The 21,181-nt window shown below is 34.8% G+C and overlaps 1 protein-coding gene across 1 annotated transcript in view; it reads right to left on the bottom strand.

Annotated features, from left to right (window-relative positions):
- The window catches only part of SEMA3C (semaphorin 3C), a 123,238-nt gene that overhangs the window by 44,539 nt on the left and 57,518 nt on the right, over window positions 1-21,181 (bottom strand). Inside the window, exons 3-5 of the mRNA XM_080577219.1 lie at window positions 11,059-11,219; window positions 8,643-8,705; window positions 3,664-3,783 (exon numbers count right to left, since the gene is read on the bottom strand). Of these exons, the coding sequence (XP_080433345.1) occupies window positions 3,664-3,783; window positions 8,643-8,705; window positions 11,059-11,219 (344 nt within the window). The remainder of the gene's footprint in view (window positions 1-3,663; window positions 3,784-8,642; window positions 8,706-11,058; window positions 11,220-21,181) is intronic.

The raw sequence follows: 21,181 nt of genomic DNA, 5'->3' as shown, positions 1-21,181 counted from the left end.
AAGCTCAAGACACTTATTTAAACAAAGAATTTTTTCCTTAGCTCAATTACGCTTTTCAAAGGTTAACTGATGCCTACAATAATAGCTGTGAAGATTACATCTGAATTTATTTATTATTTATTCGCCAAATCTGTGGTGATAATTGTAGTAGGCTAGAACATTTTAATAAAAGTACTAGAACAATGGTATATATTAAATACAAATATCTTACGATAACTGCCATTCTGTCATTTGGTAATAGTATAAATTTTTTTACTGAGTTATCAGACCTCCAAAAACACAAAAACACAGCAACAACAAACATAAAAAAATAAAAAAATCACACATTTTCTTCAATGACATCTCTTGGATTATGTACACAGCTCCAGTTCCATAGTGACAGATGATTTATTAATATCTATTGCTATAGCCTGAAATCTCTGATTCTTCTGTTCTTTAAGAATCTTGGTAATGAATCTTGTTTATATTTTAGGTGATTCATAAATGGGAAATACATTTGGCAAAGTCAAAGAAACCTGAACTACAGCCTGAAATATGAACAGTCTTTAGAAGATTCTCCCATCTCAGTGCACTTCTTCCCTTCCCAGGTCCCAGTAACCTGGGAATGTTGTATGCTAAGCAAGAAAGGACTTTTGGGCCTGACTCCATTCCTTAAAAACTGCAGTCAGTAATAGCAGAGATACAGACACACAGCACATCTTCTTGTGTTACCGCTATTGTATACTACAACAAACAACTTGTTCCTAGCATCCTATAACAATCTTACAATCTTTAATAAAATGCTTAAAGTTAAAATTTCAAAAAAAAAAACGACAACGACAACAACAACCAAACTCAAAATATATCGGTTAGCTGAAGAAAAAACCTCCAAAGAAAGGTTTCTATGATATAGAGGCCAATGTATTAAGTATTTGACTGAGGGCAGAAACTCCTTATATTCTATTTAACAATTAATGTAAATTGCAGTGGAATGGGGAAACTGCACAGATACAGCCATCTGGCAACAGCAAATTGAAGACTACCAACCTGATATGCTAACCTACAGCAGGAAGTTTTCATATCCTTTATCCCCTATCTGCTTTTTCCCTCTTCTGTTTTCCTAATTTAATTACAGAGATCTTATCTATAACTTCTGTAATAAGCCCTCTAAAACAATGTTAAAAATGTAAGTATGAAGTTTCTAATATAATCTTGGGTGGATGTTTTCTGTTGCTGGTTTACTTCTAGATTAATATGCAGCTTGACGTTAATCTCTATTTACTACATTATAACACTACTTACCAATTCAAAATGTACATTACTGCACTATTAAGCTAGCTCCAGGATTGCACTTGATTTTCATATATATTAAACTACTTTTTAGTATATAATTAATTCACATAGTGATTACAGTTACTTCTGTTTGCATTTACTTTGACATTAAAATATATTTTGGTGACTAACAGAGTCATTATGAAAGACCAAATATCAAGTGTGCCAAGCAAGAAAATGAATTATTTTTTAAGCTCTGTTTCAGGGAAAAGGGCAACATTCTGCATCATCAATGAAACTGCTTTTTCCTTATGTGGAGACAAAAGAGGAAAACAGGCCTAGCTCTTATGATTGTTGGATATTTCTCTTAGTGTCAGTCTTCGTAGCTTCTAGAGAAAAACAGATGTGCATTCTAAAACAGCAGTTTTACACCTGCAAAAACAGCCTTCCGTGCATTTAAAACTGTACTAAATTCAAGGTGAAATGATAAAAGCAGAGAAAAAAAAAAAGAATTCTCTCTAGTCCCATCAGCATTACATAGCTTCTTATTCTGCTGTATTAACTAGGCATGTACTTATGTATACAATTGGTTCAGAAGGAAATGCTTGATTTTAAACCGTTATGCTATTGTTGGCCTGTATAAGTAAGGGCTTTGAGCATGCGATGACTACAGTCAAGTGTCTGACAGATTCCAGACGTCTGAAACAGCAGTTTATTTAATCAATTGATCATAGGCATGTAGCTATACAGACAGGGTAAATTAAGCCAATTCTGCTCTTCCAAGACATGTATCTTTATTTTTAACTTACAAAATTTAACATCTTGTAGTATGGAGAGCTCATGCATATGAAGAACTCGTCTTTGTTTTTTGGTGTTGGTGTTGGTGTTTTTCGTTGTTGTTGTTTGTTTGCATTTTTCTTTTTTTCTTTTTTTCCCAGTAGAAATCTCGTTTACAAAATTCCTCACATAAAGAGATTCAAAGTTCTCTGCAGCACTACTACTTAAGCTGATAAATAAGTTTGCATTAATTAATAAAAGATTATTTTCCATGTTTTAAATAATTTTTCAAGAAATAAATTGGGTTAGTGCTGTTACCTGAGGAAAGCAGACCTCAGTTTCAAAACAAAGCTATTGCAGACTATTAGCTAGGAGGATGGATTTATTCACCCCATTCTGCTTGCTTGTACTTTTAAATCCAGGCCTATGAACCTCTACTCTCAGATAATCCATTAGGAATGAAGGTGCAGTGATTCAGACTACATCATCTGCCAAGGAGGTTGGAGCCAGGTGATCTACCAAAACTCACTGAGATAATTCCACGCAAACCTACCTGGAAAAACAATGATTTATCACCCACCAGCAACCTCTGTATTAGACCTGGGTCCTGGCCAGAATTCCCATCCTACTCCCAGTGAAATCAGTGATGAATTTCCCAGTGTCTTCCCTAAGAGCAAGCCCAGATTTTAAAGCTGCCCTTACATGGCAAAACCCCAGGTAGGACTCTCTGATCTGTCTTCCCAACACATCTGCTTCCCATTCTACTGGAAAATATACTGCACACCCTTGTGCCTGCAGACATGAATCTGACCCAAAAGCTGCAGAGGTGCTGGGTCTTGGTTAAGTACTTTTTTTTTTTTTTAACTATTTCTGGTTGTTTAATTTATTACCTATTACATTTGCACATAAACAATCATTTCACTTGCAAACGATGAAACCTGGACAATATATTTATGAAACTTCTGGTACTTCATATACTTAAGTGTATTAATAGTGAAACTGAATACAGAAAAAAAAATGGAGAGCTACCTACAGAAAATGAGATTTGTACCCTGAAAGATCTCTCAGTGAGGAGTAAACTTACTGGTTTCATCCTGACAGGATCTACTGGGACAAAAATTGTGTGTTAGATGAAAGTTATCTACACTTCGATTGCATCTAATGGATATTAAACTGAAATTCAGTGAACCCTCACATACCTGCTAACTTAGTCCACAAAAGTGCTTCTCACAGGGATCAGTATCACCCGGGAATTATAAAAAGCTGTTGGACTGCAAGATTTACTTTTTATCTAAACAACTATTTCCTTTCAAGTATTTCTTGACAATTCCAACTACAAGTAGGAATGAATTCACCAGAAAACAACAAATAAAAAGTAACATCAGATTTAGCCCAACATTTGATACAACTAGAATTTTAGACGAATGTCATATTTGTGTGTAGTTTTTGACCATGGCTTTGCTGTTTGATGGTAACAGGACTGTCAGAAAACCATGGATATTTGTTCTTTTTCTGTATTACACAGGTGAAGAAACCTACTTGGTTCATTAATCTTTCTTTCCATATTTAAATTTGTAAGGTTTGCATAATACTAGTAAGATGCAGCACAAAATGAGTAGATAGAAAGAGATTTACCTCAGACCTGCGTCCCCTGTTGACATACACACACACCGGGCTGAAGGCTCCACTGCCACAAACGTATAGGTGTGTGCGATTGTATGACTGTATCACACGCACAAAATTTCCACAGCCATGCTGGAGGGATTACAGAAACAGAAACAAAACCAAATCACATTGGCAACTGTTATTAGGCATTGGGAACTCTACGGAATAGACACAAATCATATTTTTAGTAGTGTCATGAGAACAGCTACTGAGTTTGGTAGTCTCTGGATTTGAACAGCCATAGACTTCTGCTTTATTTTCTTGTCATTTTCTCTCAGTTGGGAATCAGACATAGATAGGGTACAATAGAGGCATAATTAGAGGATTGTGTGCAATTCGCCCATCTCTACACAGTAATCTTATTTTCATCTATAGACTTCACTGTATCTTTCATGGGAAGGTGCAGAGGCCTCCACAGAAAAGCAAGAAGTAACCTTACGAAGCTTCCTCAAGGAAACCTCTAAAACAGTCCCTCCCTTCTCTCTCTCTCCGCCCCCCCCCCCTTTTTCTTTTTTACCCAATACAGCTGGAGATAATTAAAAAACAAAGAAAGCCCAAATCTCAGATCCCATTTCTTGTGTAAACAGTTTCTTTCCAAATAATTAAAACTCTGAATAACACATTACATAACAAAGTTTGCAGCAAATCGTTGCTTCATATTGAAAATCAATGGTAACATCTTCAAATCAGGATCAAAATTGAAACAGAATGTTAAGTAGCACAGAGTTTCACACCATCGGTTCTACAGTTTTCTCCTTCCAACATACTCTTTTCTTCTCTTGCTCTTCCCTTTTCACTATCATCAACTGTTAATGCACTTTAGGTTAAAAATAGACTTTTTTCTTGAACATTTTTCTTACTGAGATCCCAGATCTACTTTCGTATTCACTCATCCAAACCTTCACCAAAGACATGAGAGTGAGAATTGCATGTGTTTTTTGAGCACAGGATGGGAAACTGTCATCAGTCATCTTCATGAAAATCTGTACAGTTAATTCTTGTTCACTAGACTACACAGTTCATTTATATTTAAAGTATTTCACATTTTTTAGTTCAGTGGGAGCTGGTACTCTAGTACAACATCTGAAAACTGGTGCATAATTGTAGGTAGTTCAGTGTTCATAAAGTTTCTCTGCAGGGAACACTGCATGTCCTCTGTGAAGTGTTAGCTCAATCTATACCAGAAAAATCTTTTAAATCAGTCAAAATCTTTTAAATCAGTCAAAATATATTGGACTAAGGACTGTTCCTAAAAGTTTCTATTTTCTCTTATCTGGTCATCTTAGTTTGGCTCAAAAGTGGTTTTAGCAATATCTTGCTATAGAAAACAGTTTTTTTCTCAGCAGTACCACCAATTTCCATATTACAGCTGTGGAAAAGGAAAAAGGAGAGGTGAAGGTATAGCACTAGCTTACGTAAGCCAGTGTGTAAACTGATGCTTTCTTGCCTTTTGCAGAAAGCTTTTCCAGAAGAACCCTAGATAAAACACTACATTCTGATAAATTTCAGAAGAAAAAGTCCTCAAGGATAAAGGCAATGAGCCAATGGCTAGATGAACGGTACACTTACTATTCTGCTTCAATACTATGTCATGCACTTTCTAAAGTGTTTATAGCAAGAATGCAAGGGTGGTTAGATGAATGATTCTTTTCTTTAGGGACAGCCCTCTGAGGTTATTATCTGACACATACTGTATCTTCATGTCGCTTCTCTGATAATTTATGGACAAGTAACACAAGTTGGCTCAACACCAACATTATCATATTTTAATGCTCACTGTCAGGAAAAACCATTTTATATTCTCTGAGCTTTTGCCCATCTCTCCAGTGCTGAACCACTGAATGTCATTTTCAGTTTGCTATCTGATTAATCTGGGTACTGCACTGTGACTCCACAATCTAACAAGAAATTGTTATTTATTTTTCAAAATATTCTAGAGGACTGCTTTTTAAAAGCTTCTGTTTATTTCTCTTTGTATTGTAGTATTTCTGCTTCTAAATCCGGGAGGACTCAGGTAACGTGAAATTGTCTTTAGGATGGCTGTTTGTCAGAGCTGATGGTTAAGCTCTAGATAGTTGTGTATTACTGATGCTCCTCTTGGAGCTGATACCAACATGCACTCTATAAGAGTCTCGGGAACTGCCTTACTGTCATTACGTCCTAGAATCTCATCACAGTACATTGAAAGAAATAGATGTCAGCCTAATGTAAGCATCCAAGTTATCTTGGTGAACTCACTATCTGGAGGTGACAATTTCTTTTCAGTAATGAAAAAGGTAGCCAAAAATGACAAATGCAGGCACCAATGTTTGTCTGACGATTGGGCAAATGAACCCTTCCCTAATCACCTTTGAAAATAACTTCCTGGTTGTGTCCTTTGCTGCCTGTTTTTCTTTTGTCTTGTGATAATCACTATTCTCTGATAGGCCAAATGTTATCATACATCTACTCTATTATTATTATTATTATTATTATTATTATTAATATTAATATTAATATAGATGTGACAAATTCTATTTGAAACAATTCCTCTGAATTCATTCTCTGCTTATCCTGTTCTTATCAGGAATGAAACTCACAAGAACTATTCAATTGCTCTTCAAATTGGTCTATAAATTTCAGGTTGCAAACACTGATTTATCTCTGGGTTCTCTTTTTCTCATTATTTCAGTGAATTTTCAATAAGGTACAACACTGATTTGAGAGCAACAGCTGTTTATCAGGATCATATATATGTATATCTTCTGAACTTTTGAGGACAAACATTAAGAAACTTCACGTAAATGTCTTTTTTGGAACTTCATTTTATTTCTGTTTGCACAGCCAGGATTCAAAAGAAAAAAGAAATTAAAAAAAAAAAAAAAAGAAAAAATAAAGAAAAAGCAAGCAAGCAGCCAAAAAAAAATAAAAAAATAAAGTTGGTGCATATGATAGGCTGGACATTCTTAATTAACTACATTACAGGGCATCAGCAGTACCCACAACTAAACTGTTATTGTAAAAACAGAGGTTTTATCCAGAAACCCGTTAACTAAAGCATCAACATTTAACTACTTCAATATGATTAAAAGTTAGGAAAGTCTCACCACTAAATACCCAAGATTAAAAGTTCTCTGGAGCACCCAGGACTTAATAGTGTCCTAAGTATTTTCCCATGGATCCCATTTTGTATACTGCTTTCTGCATGTACCTTTTTTCTGTTCTTGCCTTAGAAAAGTGTTACGTTGGAAACACGAATAAGACTAGTGAACATTTGTATTTCATATATAAGAAAGTTTCTTAACCAGTCTATCGGGAGCTGTTGCAGTCACTAACCAGGGTAAACATTAATTATCATGAAAAAAGCTATATGCTTTATTCTCACACTTTGTATGACTTAACAAGTTATTAGCTATAGAGTTTACTGCACACTTCAGTAACCAGAATGATGCAAAGATGTATAGAAATGTGGTATTCAATAGGAGAATACTCTTTTTTTTTTTTTTTTCCACTACCATAGCTATCAGGAAAGAAAGTAGGTAAGCTGCCATACCAAACATAGAATAATTATTCATAAGCACTCCTTTTGTTGCTTTGGAGACCTGTAATGAATTACCCTCCACAGTTTTGGAAAAGGTGTATTGCAGCTAAGCTCCAAGAGGCCAACCTTCTGGTGTCTTTACATCAGCAGTTGCAATAGATTTAAAACCAAACCAAACCAACAAACAGAAAAACCACCATATTTTTGTTACAAAGTTGGCTCAGCAGAATTATTGAAACATTGCAAGTCATTTGTAGGCTTAGTTAACAATATAAAATATGTAGCTAATATAAATAGAAATATTAGGCCTCACTTTTGTTCCTAGATTTATGCAGAGGAGGATGTTCCAAAGACCTATCTAATATGAGGGTTTCTGATTTCCATAGTTTCTTGCTCAAGTCAAAGTATAAGTAAAATCAAATTATTTTCTTTATAAATTTAACATTGAGAAATTGAATTTTCTAGCTCAGAATAGATTATGAATTCTAATACTTAAATGGAAATCAGATAAAAAAAAAAAGCTAAAAAGCTAAAAAGAAAACCACATACCTAGGTGCTGCTGAAGAGAGAAACAGACAAAAAGATAACAATAGAATAGAAATGTGACTTTCTGTATTTTTCTTACACTTTAACATTCTTTCATGAATAAAATCTGGGCATATACAGACTGTAAGATCAAATCACTTCAGGAAGATAACTATGTTCATACACAACTCTGCCAAAGACAGGATCTGCTGTATTGTATTCTGCATCTTTCAAAATAGCTAATTTCTACCTATTTTCTATAAAGACAGCATTGGGAAATTATCATCTGATTTAGGTCCTTAGGTAGCTGCATTTAGATGGGAGAATAATCAATTGGGGTGCAAAATGACTCAGTGTGACCTCTTTGTGGTCTGGGTTTCACAGGACTCCAGAAACCATCTTTACCTTGCCTAGTAAAGTGTACTAGTTTCCAGATACTCATTAGGGCATTGCTTTACGTAACCTAAAGAGATGGTCAGGATTTTTGTGAGTCTAGGATTTTCAGGCTGTAGACTGTGGGTACCCCCCTCCTGGGGGCCACCAGAGTGCATCCATACACTGAACAAGAGCTTAGTAGACTGTTTGCCATGATTTCCAGGACATATCTGGAAAATTACTATTACCTAATTCACCAGTAACAAGAAAGAGTGAGGCAAGGAATTGGGTAATTCTTCCTTTTTTTTTTTTTTTCCCAATTTGTCGGTCTGAAGGTGCACTCTGTTTACAGTCTTTTTTTTTTTTATATATATATATATAATTTCACTTTATCATTTGGCCTGCAGAGCATTTAAAAAGGAAAACACTTCTTTCATTTTGTTTTTGGCTGCACTCAAGGTGTTCTGACTTTACTGCCAAGTATGTAATTTGTGTATGCGTATGGATGTGCATGTGGAGTACTACTTACTGTAGGATCTTTGCCAGCCATTTTGCACTCCTCTACCTTGTTTGCAGATGCTGGCCAGAAAATCTGTGAGGAAAGAAACATCTTTTCACTAACAAATTTATCACATAATTTATTTTTAAATATCATTATATTGTATAACTTACACTAATAAGTTAATATTTTGATAAATTTTATACCTTTATTATAAGGCCCAAAAGGATTTTCATTGATAAATGAGAACAATTTTTGTCTTAGAGAGCAATAAATTAAATAAAGGACAACACTTGTGGTTGATATAAATGATCATATATTTTGAAGATAAGTTAATCAATTTATGTAATATTGTTTCTTCCAAATGAGAGAGATTTTCATCTTTGTATAAATTACCATCCACCTTTATTTATTTATTTTAACCTTTACCAAACTCCTAGAAATTGTTCACACTGGAAACTTGAAGACTAAAATATAGCAAGAAGAACTCTTGTAACAAATTTTCATTTTTAAGGTTTGAATGTCCTATGATAAAACCTGCTCAAACCTTAAAATTTCAGGCTGATTTCTTCATTTATTTCCAAGACTTCTTGCACTAAAGACAGCTTTACCTGAACTATACTTAAACTATGATTTATCTTGATTTTGAAATAGAAAAAAATTAGAAATCTCTTACTGGAAATTTAATAAGTGACATAAATTGATCATATTTAGCCTCAAGATAACATAAATAATAGTGTTAAAAGATCTTTATGTATATATGCATATACATGCAGAGAGTTGTAGGTTCATATGAATATAGCACAAAATTAGCAAAGTAGATCTGTTATAAAAATAAATAAACTAAAGAAAGAACACATGGAATTGCAGAAAGTAATTCTGAGCATAATATTGGGTGATTACAATAGCTGCCAGAAAACTTTGGGTAATTTGATTACTGTTGATTTTGTTTAATTTTATTTTGGGCTTTCCATGCCTAAATGGACTGCTGAAACACCTCACAGCTTTGTACTGCAGAAAGTATTGCCACAGACGTTGTTGTACCTAGCTAACTCTGCAGAGAGCTAGAAAAAAATCTGTTAAGTAAAGGTGTGCAGTGCAGGGACACCACTACTTCCAGACCAGGTTAGCAGAATCACTGTGAGATCTCAATTAGCAAGAAGGTCACACCAGCCCTTTCAGATCAAAGAAGGCAGCCCCATTACAGATCATGATTCCCATACCATTAGGAGGAGGAAGGAGGTGTTCATGCTGTCACACAAGAAACATTTCATTTAAATGTGTAAGTTAGAGAGTTAGTCTGCCCACACTCCCCACACGATCAATTCAGGTAGACAGACATGTCCAGAGGGTGATTCAGAGCAAAGCTTAATTTAAGTACTCTTAATCACCCTCCAGTGGGATCTCTCTCTCTCTGTTGACACATTAAAAGCATTGACTCTTAAGTAAAGCATTGAACTTCGCTGCCACACGCTGGATCTCCCTGCCCCTTGACATGCCTGAGGTACAGTAATAAAGCCCATAGATTAAAGGGTCAGATGAATTTGGTATAATAAGGCATATAGGATACATTTTAAGGTGTTGGTGTAGGTGTAATAATCTAAATTTAGGCAATGCAAGGTCCACACAGGTAACATCTTAATAGTTGAGCTTCTGGGCACAGTATTTCTGCAGGCCACTTATTTTAAAATCAGAGAATCTGGATTTCAATTGGCCCTGGAAAAAAAAAAAAAAGAGGAATCTAAAAATGTTTAAATATTCACTAATTTGATTATTTTCATATACAGGGTGCCTGCTACAAGCTGGGGAGTTGGAACATAGAGAGACCTTGGAAAATGACATCTCAGTATCTTCAGAGGAGCAGCCACAAAACGAGTGAGATGAGGGTCACAGTGTCCAAAAAAAACCCACGCTGGTTGTGTCTCAGCTATCTAACTGAAGGGCAAGGGCTGATGCAGCCATAACAAAGCTTGACAAACAGATCAGAGACTAGGATTCAGAGTACAAAACAAAAATAAATATAGTCAAAGGTTAAAGTCAGATTTGTCCCTGTTGCTTTTTCTTTTATTTTTCCCCTTTGGTCTGAAAATGATAGCACATATCATATTCTTCCTTATAATCTCTTTTTCAAAGTGCATCTCTGAATTATCTTAAATCTTCAAGAGAATCATCTATATAACTTTTTTTTTTTTTCATATGAATTCTCACTATGAGGCCAAGCCATGCTGTATGTCACTTCAAAACAAGTAAACAGCTCAAACTGAATGTCTGAATCACAGTCATGCTAATAGTTTGTTCATCTTGCATTACACATAAAACAAGTACTAACAGTTCAGTAAGGTGTGGACCTGCAAAATAATGAAATACATATATATATATTTTTCTCTTAAAAAGAAATGCATTTAGTAAAGTAACCTTCGATTCTCAAAATAAATCCCAAACTTACACTGAGAGGGTCTTGGCTTATATTATTAATATTCAAAGACAGAATATGATCTTTGCTGCCCACATAGATCCGATCCTGATCTTCATCCATTAATAATATCCTGTAATCCAGAGGACTGTGTGATATTCTGTGATATTCAGAGGTCTTAGTTTCTTGCAGCTCTGAAATAGTAAATACAAGAAATTAGTAAACTGCTTCTCTTTTTAAATAAATGAATCTTTAAACATAACTGGGACCAATAAGAGATGAAGAACCCCTATTAGACACTTGCAATAGCTGAGTTGAAACAACCTTTTGTTTCCCAGTTTGAATGCAAACTTTTTATACCCTAAGTAACTATACATAGCCCATAAAAATCTGGCATTGCTTTTATTCAGTCATGTAATGAATTGTTATTTTAATGGATGTGATTATTTACAGCTTTGGCTTTTAAGGAAATTAAATTAGTCAATATGTTCAATATATTTTGAAGTTTATGACAGCACAAAATCCACAAGATCAATACAAATTAGATAAGAACAGTTCACTTGCTTTTCTTGACAGGGGGCTTCACCAACAATAGGATTTTATTGTTTCCAAAGTAAATTTTTTTCAGTCCTTCATGACTATACATGGCTTATTAAAAAAAAAAAAAAAAAAAGGTAATAGAAAATGTGTTCAATCAAGCCTTATTGCCTTATTGCGTGTCTATTTATTCAGTTACCTGTTTATGGGATTTGGAACAAACAATCAGAAGTCTATAACTGTTTTTTTTGTTTTTGTTTTTTTTTTCACACTTAAAACTTTATTCAATGAAATGAACTGAAAAACATCCTTTGATCTCAGTAGTGCAGGATCAGGCCTGTTACAGGGACAGCACAAACATTTTTAATCTAAGTATTACTTGCTGCCCTTGAGAAAGATCAGCCTTCCTGTCTTTGCTTGGCCAATATATTTTGGCCTCAAAACAGATTATTTTTCCTTTCAGTAATAACAGAAGGGATATTTCTTAAGATTTGAGAATGGAAAAACAAAACAAAACAAAACAAAACTTTAATAATCAATTTCTCCACATTCAAGTATTTAACAAAATAGTTTTCTTAACTCATGAGCATTATTATTGGATTGTGTTTCCTGTGATTCAAACAGGGTTGAAAATACAGAGTAAATATGAAAATGAAGCCCTCTTAAAGTCACAGATATAAGAACTGAGTCCATATTTCTTTTCCAAATTGGGTGTCTGGGACAATATGGCTTGTCACTGTTGCTAAAGCCTGTTTTTCTGCTAAAAGCAAGGTCTTTGCTCAATATTCTTCTATAGAAAATGGTAGATATCTTAGCCAAGATAGTCACCTAATATTTTGGGACTTAGATTTCTGTCTACTACAGATCTATTGATTCAAAGAACGCTTGACATAACTTGATTTGCATTGATAAATATGATACACAACCACTTATTTTTTTTATATTGATTTTCAAACAGCTTAATAGAAAGATGAAAAATACCTCTGATTAATGAAAGATATGACATTTTGATTAACTTAGGCATGTGACAGCTTTCAGGAGCAAAGTGTTTTCTATATGCCTTTATTAATGTTAATATTAAAAAGATCAACAAATAATATTTCTATATCATTTTTTTCAAGAAAATTTACACATACAAGCTGTGCTTAAGAGCTTAAACTGAAACAGTACTCCTTGAATATATATGAAAATTGTCCACATCATTTTCAGAAGTCTTTCTTCAGTCCTTGAAAAATCAATTGCTTTACTTCATTTAAAAATTATCCCTGTAAGCTTTCAGCTGGGAGTTGCAAAGACATCTGGGAGACTCATCAGCACAGTGCCATTAAAATTCAGTCCCTTTGCTCTCGTTGAAATTCTCAGATTGACCTTTCATAACAAGCCTGAGAAGCTAGTGCTCATCCCCTTTCCTGGTGGCCTTATTAACTTTACTGTAATATTTTGCAGCTGTAAGATGAAACTGAACCATCTCATAACTGTATATTTGATATGCTAGAAAAGCACAGATAAATTGGGAGAGGCAGCAGTTTCCCGCACAAGATTGGGTAAAGGTGAGCTTATTGATTTTGCATTATATAATATCCCTCCTTATAGCTTCAGTGTTTTTAGAATAAACATGATAATAAATAAACCATGATGGACATAAAAGATTATAGAGATGCTAATGATTATTTTTAAGGAAGAGACAAAAATAACTACATATCTTTGATTTCCATAACCATTAGTCATAGAAATACATTATTTTCCTGGATTTTTAACCTTTGCAATGGTATTTTTTCTTCCTAAGGCACCTGAAGGGTAATCCGTCTCCATCAAGCTGCTGATTAGGAGAATCAGGACCTTATCACATGCCACTAGCCTACAGAAACTCAGTGACATTCATATGAGGGAAGGAAAGCCCTTGAATACAGAAGAACACTGCCCTAAAACAAGGACTCTTATATAGATTTATTACCTTTATTTGTTTCAGGGCTGAAGCACGCAGTCTATTAGCTTAACAGGGGCACTCAAGCGAGTGGGGAGAGAATTTATAATTGATCAAATTTTCTTTTCATTTAACAAAATTTATCACAAAATCAGGAAAAATTAATTTTCTTAAAGATTCACTAGCTGGATGCTGTTACTTAAAAAGATCAGTGTGTGGAAAGATGCTGTAAGGTCTTCCACATTCTCTTTCATCTCTAAAAGTTTTGGAAAAAGTAAGGCAAATATTTACTGATTTTTAAAGCACATTTTATTCCATGCTTTCAGAATTTAACCAAACTTTCAAGGCAGTAAAGCCTGTGTGGAGAATAATGTCGTGGACAGCTCTCCATGAATATGTTTATTTTTCTTGGGTAATCAAAATAAAGACTAGAATATATTCCATATGCAAATAATTGTTATCACTAATAATACAAGAATAACCTTTGTCCAGCATTCTTTATAGGTCGGTGAACTTAGTTTTGGCTTTCTTAGAGTGATAAAGGCAATACCAATTTAATTTCTAGTGCTAGAAATCTGTCAGGTCAAACAGCTCTCTTCTCTTTTAATGAAAAACAAAAACTTCAAAGAACTCTCTTGCCACAACTATTATTATTATTGACCTGCATGTTTTGGGGATCCCAGTGACTAGGAGTTTTCTGTGAACACCATGTAGAGCTTACTGAAAATTAATTTAACACTTACTCTTTAATTATCTTTATAATCCACCACATAAAAGTTAATACAAGTATTACGGAGAAAATATTGTGCTCTCACAGGAGAAAAAAAAATATATTTGTATAATATCTATTCTTAACATCACAAAAGCCTTTGTAATGCTAAAAAAATAAATAAATAAATAAAATTCTTTTGGCCAGAACAAAGCAAACTACCGTTATCATAATCTGGAAATTGAAGAATGTGGAGATATCTCCCCTGCTGACAGACACAGTCTGTTATACCCGAACTGTCCAAGCCACTGGTGCATGTATGTATGAGCTACATCCACTCATCAGGTAGTTCTCTGAATATCTTATTTCATCACTTGACATGATGACACTTCCTTATTTTACATTCACTGATGTTTGAAAACACAACCTGACTTTCTCAATATAAGGGATATAATAATCCCCAATATGTAAGATGAAACCTTAATGTAAGTGACTTTCTCAGTATAAATATTATGCTAATATGGATGCTTGATACATAAATACTGAAACTACTGCAATAATTAGTGGTAACTTCCTAAAAAGAAAAGAAAAAAAAATATTACACCCTATTTGCAAACCCACCTAGCCACTTGTTAGTAAAAACTTCAGTATAATCTGTAGATATCTTTACATTGCAGAGTTTGGTAAGCTACAATTATGGGGTGCAAGCATCCCCAGCCCAAGTTCAATGCACTGAACTTATCTACAGATAAGATGTGGATAAACTGTGATATGTCATATGAGTGCACGCAGACATCTCTGCACTAAATCGTCTTTGGGTTTCCAGCCTGGCAGGGCTTCTTTGAGCAAATCTAGGATGATCTGTCAAGCTTTTAATTTAGGATCCCCTGTGGTAAAGTACAAGAAATAATATGTTTTCCTCCTCTTTCCTCCTGGCATAAGGATTCAGCTTCAGAAGGTTTGTTTATGGGGAAGCTCAGAGCAGAAGCACAGATTTGGAGATCAAAAAAAAAAAAAAAAAAGGAACAAATAAAGTTTTATGCACATAACGACAGTGGAGGGGAGAAAACTAGCTTTCTGGAAAGAGGTTCTCCACAGGGAACCTCTGCTGCCCAAATTGGCACAGATTTTATGTAGCCTTAGTGACTTGGAAGTCAGCAAAAATACTCTCACAAGCTATGGGATTCACCATTAACTGGCCTTGTGTGCATCCCGCAGTAGGCTTGACAATATTAGCCCCTTGTTAATGAAACTGTAAGAGTCTCTTAAGCCTCATTAAACTGTCAGCTTGTGCCAACAAATATGCCAGCCCATGCCAAATGTGAAATTGCAATGTAAAATCTCAGCTTCTAGGAACAGAAATAAAACAAATCCTCTCTCTCTCTCTCTCTCTCTTTCTCTCTCTCAATATTTAAGTAGAATGATGGTTTTGCTTATAATAACTAATGGAAATAGGACAATTTTATTGCTAGCACTGAAAGGAATTGCTAAGTATTTTAAAAATGCAAGTGAAATCAGAAGTATTTGTAAAGTTACAAGAAGATTGTTTTAAAAAGATTAAAGCCACAAGAAAAGCTCTTATTTTATTTTCAATATTTTCATTTGTACTGTTTAGTGAGTAACTTATCTGTTTTGTACCTTACTAAAATAAATGACTGGAAAAGATCTGGTTAAAAGATATCAGATTTCATAAAAATCTAATCATTTTAACTATTGTTTTCTTGGCCTTATTTCTCATTCTTTAAATGTAAAGACTTAGAAGAGACGTATTATTTTTACAGTTCACGTAGCAACTGTGGAAAAGTACCTTATTTATATTCCTCATTTATATTATTGCTTTTCAACTATGAGAGATACATTGTAACTGTTTATATTTGCAAAGAGAACAAGGTGAGTCTGCATATTTCCTTTCAAAATCTTCAGAACATGTCACCTTTGCTCCGTTGATATTCCTCTTCCTTAAAAAAAAAAAAAAAAAGGTATTGATTCCTTCTACTTAAGGTGGTGAGGTAAGAGAGCTGTTAAAGCATTTTTGCTACTGTTCCTGCAGTTTTCAAACTATGAACCAACTCTCAGCCAGCTCCCAAGTGAAGCTGATTATAAATGGGTACATAGTAATTTGGCCAAAGAGCCATAAGCAGCCAGATGTGCTACTTGTCAGTCCCTTGTGTGTCTTAACCACTCAGGGCCCAAAAAGCTCAGGTGGACCTTTGACCTTTTCTTTATCTCTTTATCTTTTCTTCATGCATGAGAAATCTTGACTTTTTTTTTTTTTTCTAATGTTGTTAGAATGAAATTTGTCCTTTTCTATGAAGAGCCAATAGGCTTAGAAGAACTGTTAGCTTGTGAATCTGTCTGAAAGGGTTTTAATTACATTTTTTTCTAAAAAAAAAAAAAAAGTTAATGTGAGGGGAGAAAATAGATTTACAAGTGCTCATAAAATCACAGGCTAACTAATTAACAAGATCACCTAGAGGATAGGGAGGAAGGGAGTTCATACAGTACAGGCTGAAACAGAAGCCCTCATCGCCCAGAGCTAAAACGTGTCATTTGCTAGAAGGAAACTTAATTGCTGTATTTGGAATGAGGGTAAATAACATGAAAATGTCAACAGTATCTAAATGTGATCTGGTTTCACTATACACCTTGAATACTTGTTGGTATATTTGCTAAATGAGTTGAAAATGGAATATACATATTACTGGTTTAAGATAGGGAAGTCTTTTATAAATAGAAATAAAAGTGCCAAAGTGAAATCTTTGAAGAATCAGACCTAGAGGTAGCTATATCACATTTGAAGAGCAATCTGTCACCCTGGACAGCTTTACATACACATTAGGAGCAGTAAAATGCTCAATAGGTCTTTGTGAAGGCAGACCATGTGTTGATAGGAAAAGACATACCAGTTAATAGTTAACCTTAAGCAGAGCATTCACGTATGTCAGTATATGATTCCTCTTTTACAATTAACAAGACACACAGAAGTCCTAAAATCCCAGTAACTTGTAGGATTAAAAAAAAAATCACAATGGATTATTAACCAGCTTTTGTTGGGGATCTTTGAATGCTGTTCTAAAAGACACTCCTAACAGAGTTTTATTGTTTTTCTTAATAGTGCTTCAACAACTATCAGAATTTTTTCACCTTCGATTTACTGCTTTGAAGAATGAAGAAGCACAGGCAGACCCTCTGAGGTGTGGGCAGCTGCCAGTTTTGTGCAGGAGGAATGTGCTCTCTAAGCAAAGATACAATGAGAGAAAGTCATTTGTTTGTGTGTGGTAAACTGTAGTAGCATGGCGGTGTGGCACATTCGACCTAGCATACTCCATCAGGTTAAGTGCAGTTTTATTGCAGCTTTACATTATGAAGAACAGACACTATTAAAATACTGATTTTTTTTTTTTTGATTTACAGAGATATTGTCATGATGAAATCACACCACATTCCATCATAGAAGCTGTACTCTGAAACAAAGAGGAAAAATATGTCAACATTTTCCAAACTGCAGTTGAATAGCCATTCCAAGACCTTCCAAAGATTCCAGTATTGAGATTCCTTCACTAAGAATTACGCAAGACCACCCACACCTTTCGGCCACACAGTCTTATTTGGCTATAGACACTTCCAGGCATAATTTTCAGATTATTCCTCCATTTACCTTGCAGTAAACCTGGAATAACCCCTCTGAAATCTCTATAGATATTTCAACAAAAATGCTGAAAAGTGGCCTTCTTATTTTTTAATAAGTTGAGTACAGTTATAATTTTATTGGTCATCAACTTCATCCCTCAATATAATTGTAATTTGTGTGTGTGAGAAAGAGAAAGCAAGAGAGAAGATGTCACTAATACTGCCACAATATAGAACTTTCCAGAAGAAGTTATCTAACTTTTCAAGTATTACCTCATCCATTTCTGCCTACTATTAATCTGTCCAGGACTTATTCTCATTTTTGGTCTCCAAACCAAAGAGACAATTTTGACAAGCGTGGAGATCTGTATAAACAAACAAACTGTTTTTAAGATTACTGCAGCTGAGTTAGGCATGTGAGATGGAAGCCAGTTTTCTCCATGTCTCATGTACAAAGTTAACCGCTGTCCAAGAGCTGCATACTCCAGAGTCTGCACATAGTCATGCCTTCTTTACTTCTTTTTGAAAGAAACGGAGGAGAGGCTTTGCCACATTGCCTAGGGCTCCACTAGCTGAACCAGTCTCACCCACTAGCCTGTGTGCACATAGCGGTTTTGCCACTGGCACTTGAGATGTTTTTGTTTTCCAGATTCAGAAGTGAGAAGCTGTTGGTTGCCAAATATAACATTATTTTTGACATGAATTGAGGAAATAAAAACAACACATCCATGGGGAAGTCAGACAAATTCCACATTATTTTACTTCTACTGGGAGCAGTATATCTTTTCATTGTAACCTCTTGTGTTTTCTTGCTCTCTCTCTCTTTTTTTTTTTTTTTTTTTTTTTCTCTATTGGACCAGCAATCACATCATTGGAGGAATGGCTGCACTTCCCCCTGTGATGCTCATTCACATAGAGAAATGTTCCAAGTAGCCATCACACTAACTGGCCAGCTGAAGCCCTTGCTGCATGCAGACACCGAAACTCTTTGATCCATATTTAAAAAAGATGTGGGAAAATGAAGAAAATGAATTATTGCAATTGTCTCTCTGAAAAAAAATGAGTTAAAAACTTAAGCTATTCTCCAACTCAGAACTGGCAGCAACATGAGATGCATGTGAGCTGTTCTCCCAATTCATTCATCTTCATCCCTTTTACTGCCAGTAGGTTGAACTCTGGGAGGAGAATGAGGTCTGAATGGACTTACTAGTTTTGCATCTCATTCAGGCTGCTGGTTTTGTGAAAAAAGCAAACTTTTTTAGGCGTAGGTTTGAGTGCTTATTTACTCTCCGTAAACTCAAGATAGCTGATGTCAGCTGGGATATTTTTGAATAGAGGAGCAGGGAGAGTGTATGTGAGGTTGAATGACAGGTAGGACATTTTACTGGTAGAACTGTCTTTTCTTGCAAGTTTATATTTTTGCTTCACTTTAATATTGTACTTTGCAGTTTTACTAAGGTATCTTGTGTATAATGAAGACATGTTTTGTCCTTTACAGAATTGACAATGGCAGCTACTCCCCATATGTACAATTTTGAGGTGTTAATACATTTTCATTGACATGTGAGCTCTATGTACAGAGAATTGGAATGGAGAATTATCAAATATTACAAAATATCCAATACCTTAAGTGATGATAGTGGTCTGTTAACCTCTTTTCAGACTGAGAAAATTTTCCACTTCAACTCACATGCACAGTCTTTCCTTTTCTTTATGAGTATATTGCTGCTAAGCTGCAGAATTACTCTCGCGGCCAGAGCTAAGGAAAATTTGTTGAGAAAGAACAGCTAAATCACTGAAATATTTAATTATGGGTTCTAATACAGTATGAACCCCCTTCACTGTGAGATAGAGGAAGTTTTTTCATTATATACATTTTTCTCCTCCAAAGAGCAACCTCTCCAGAGATTCAGACAATCTCTCCATATCTAGGATTGGCATTACTGCCCATGCTGCAGTAATCCCTGTCTTTATTGATCCAACCAATTTTAGCTGTGTTTTTATCCATGCCACTTTACCCACAAATCTCCTTAAAATATACTTCTCTTTTCTTCAGCAGTCACCCCTTGCCCTTACTCTAAAAATTAAAAAAAAAAAAAGAAAAAAGAAAAAAGAAAAAAAAAAGAGCTTATTTTATGCAGGCTTGGTTACAGTTTCATTAGTTTTATAATAATTTTAATCAAATTAGGATTAGCTATCAGGCAAACATCAGATCCAGCTAAATCCCAAGTACTTTGCTTTTTTTCACTCTTCAATAAAATAATGTAAAATTTACTCAGGCATGAGCTGAAGAAGATTTGGAGGACAGTATTTCATGTTTTCATGATTTCATCATTTCACAATTTCATTAATAAATTAATTTCAATGGACTAGTGAATTAAAGGGTGGTATTTTAGTCTTTAACAATTCTGAATATAGAGGGATGCTTTGTAAAAGAAGCTAAAGTTGTCTATAGCAAAAATACAGAAACAGATATGTGGAATGGTGGATGTCACATACAACTATGTAAATTACTGCTTCCTAATTGTTTTCTTATTTCCTATAAACATTGGTATGTCAGTAGATGGTGTGTATTTATCTGGTGTCTGTGTCAGACAATTGTCTCTATATACTAAGAAAGTTATCAAGCTACACTTTACATCTGAGAAGGATGAAAGAAGCACATATTCTCTCTCCACTATGTGAGAAAACAAAGCAGCTGGAGGTCAACAAATGGCATTCCCCCACCAGTGAACCTTCAATGAACCCCAATTCCAACATTATGCCAGAATGATCATTATACTGAAGACAACAAACTTTACCAAGACAAAGCCACACTCAATTCCACAGTCTTTTTTCACAACCGTATTTATCCCAATCTCCTCTTGATATTTCAATCTCTTGAACAGAAATATTAGAATAGTAGAAGATTTCTGCATGATATTCTTCATTATATTTTCTACTGTGTTCTGCATAGTTAAAATATCTTTTGTTGTCTAATTTGGGCTGTTTGATTAGACTTGATTTTGCAGCCAAGAGGCCACCCACCATTCTATATTGACAGGAAGCAAGCTGGATGTGGGCGTTCGAGATGTTTCCTGAAGTCAAGAAAAGTTTAGTTTGCGAGAAGTGCAAAGATCAAGCCTATCCTTAAATATTTTCCTTTTTTTTTTTTTCCCCGCCTTGAAATATGTATATATATATTTGTATATTAATATCCATCTACTAGCATCAGAGGAAGATCCAGGTAGTTATATGAGATTGCACATTAAGATTTCTTTTTTCAAAATGACTATGATGCCACAACCTGCTTCACTGGACACAGGACTTGGTCATGTCTCTCAGAGGCTGGACACAACTGGAAGTTATTAATTTTA

Source organism: Anser brachyrhynchus, assembly GCF_964034855.1.
Source record: "Anser brachyrhynchus genome assembly, chromosome: 1".
NCBI lineage: Eukaryota > Metazoa > Chordata > Aves > Anseriformes > Anatidae > Anser > Anser brachyrhynchus.
The sequence above is the reverse complement of the archived record's forward strand: the minus strand, read 5'-3'. Positions and strand labels throughout refer to the sequence as shown.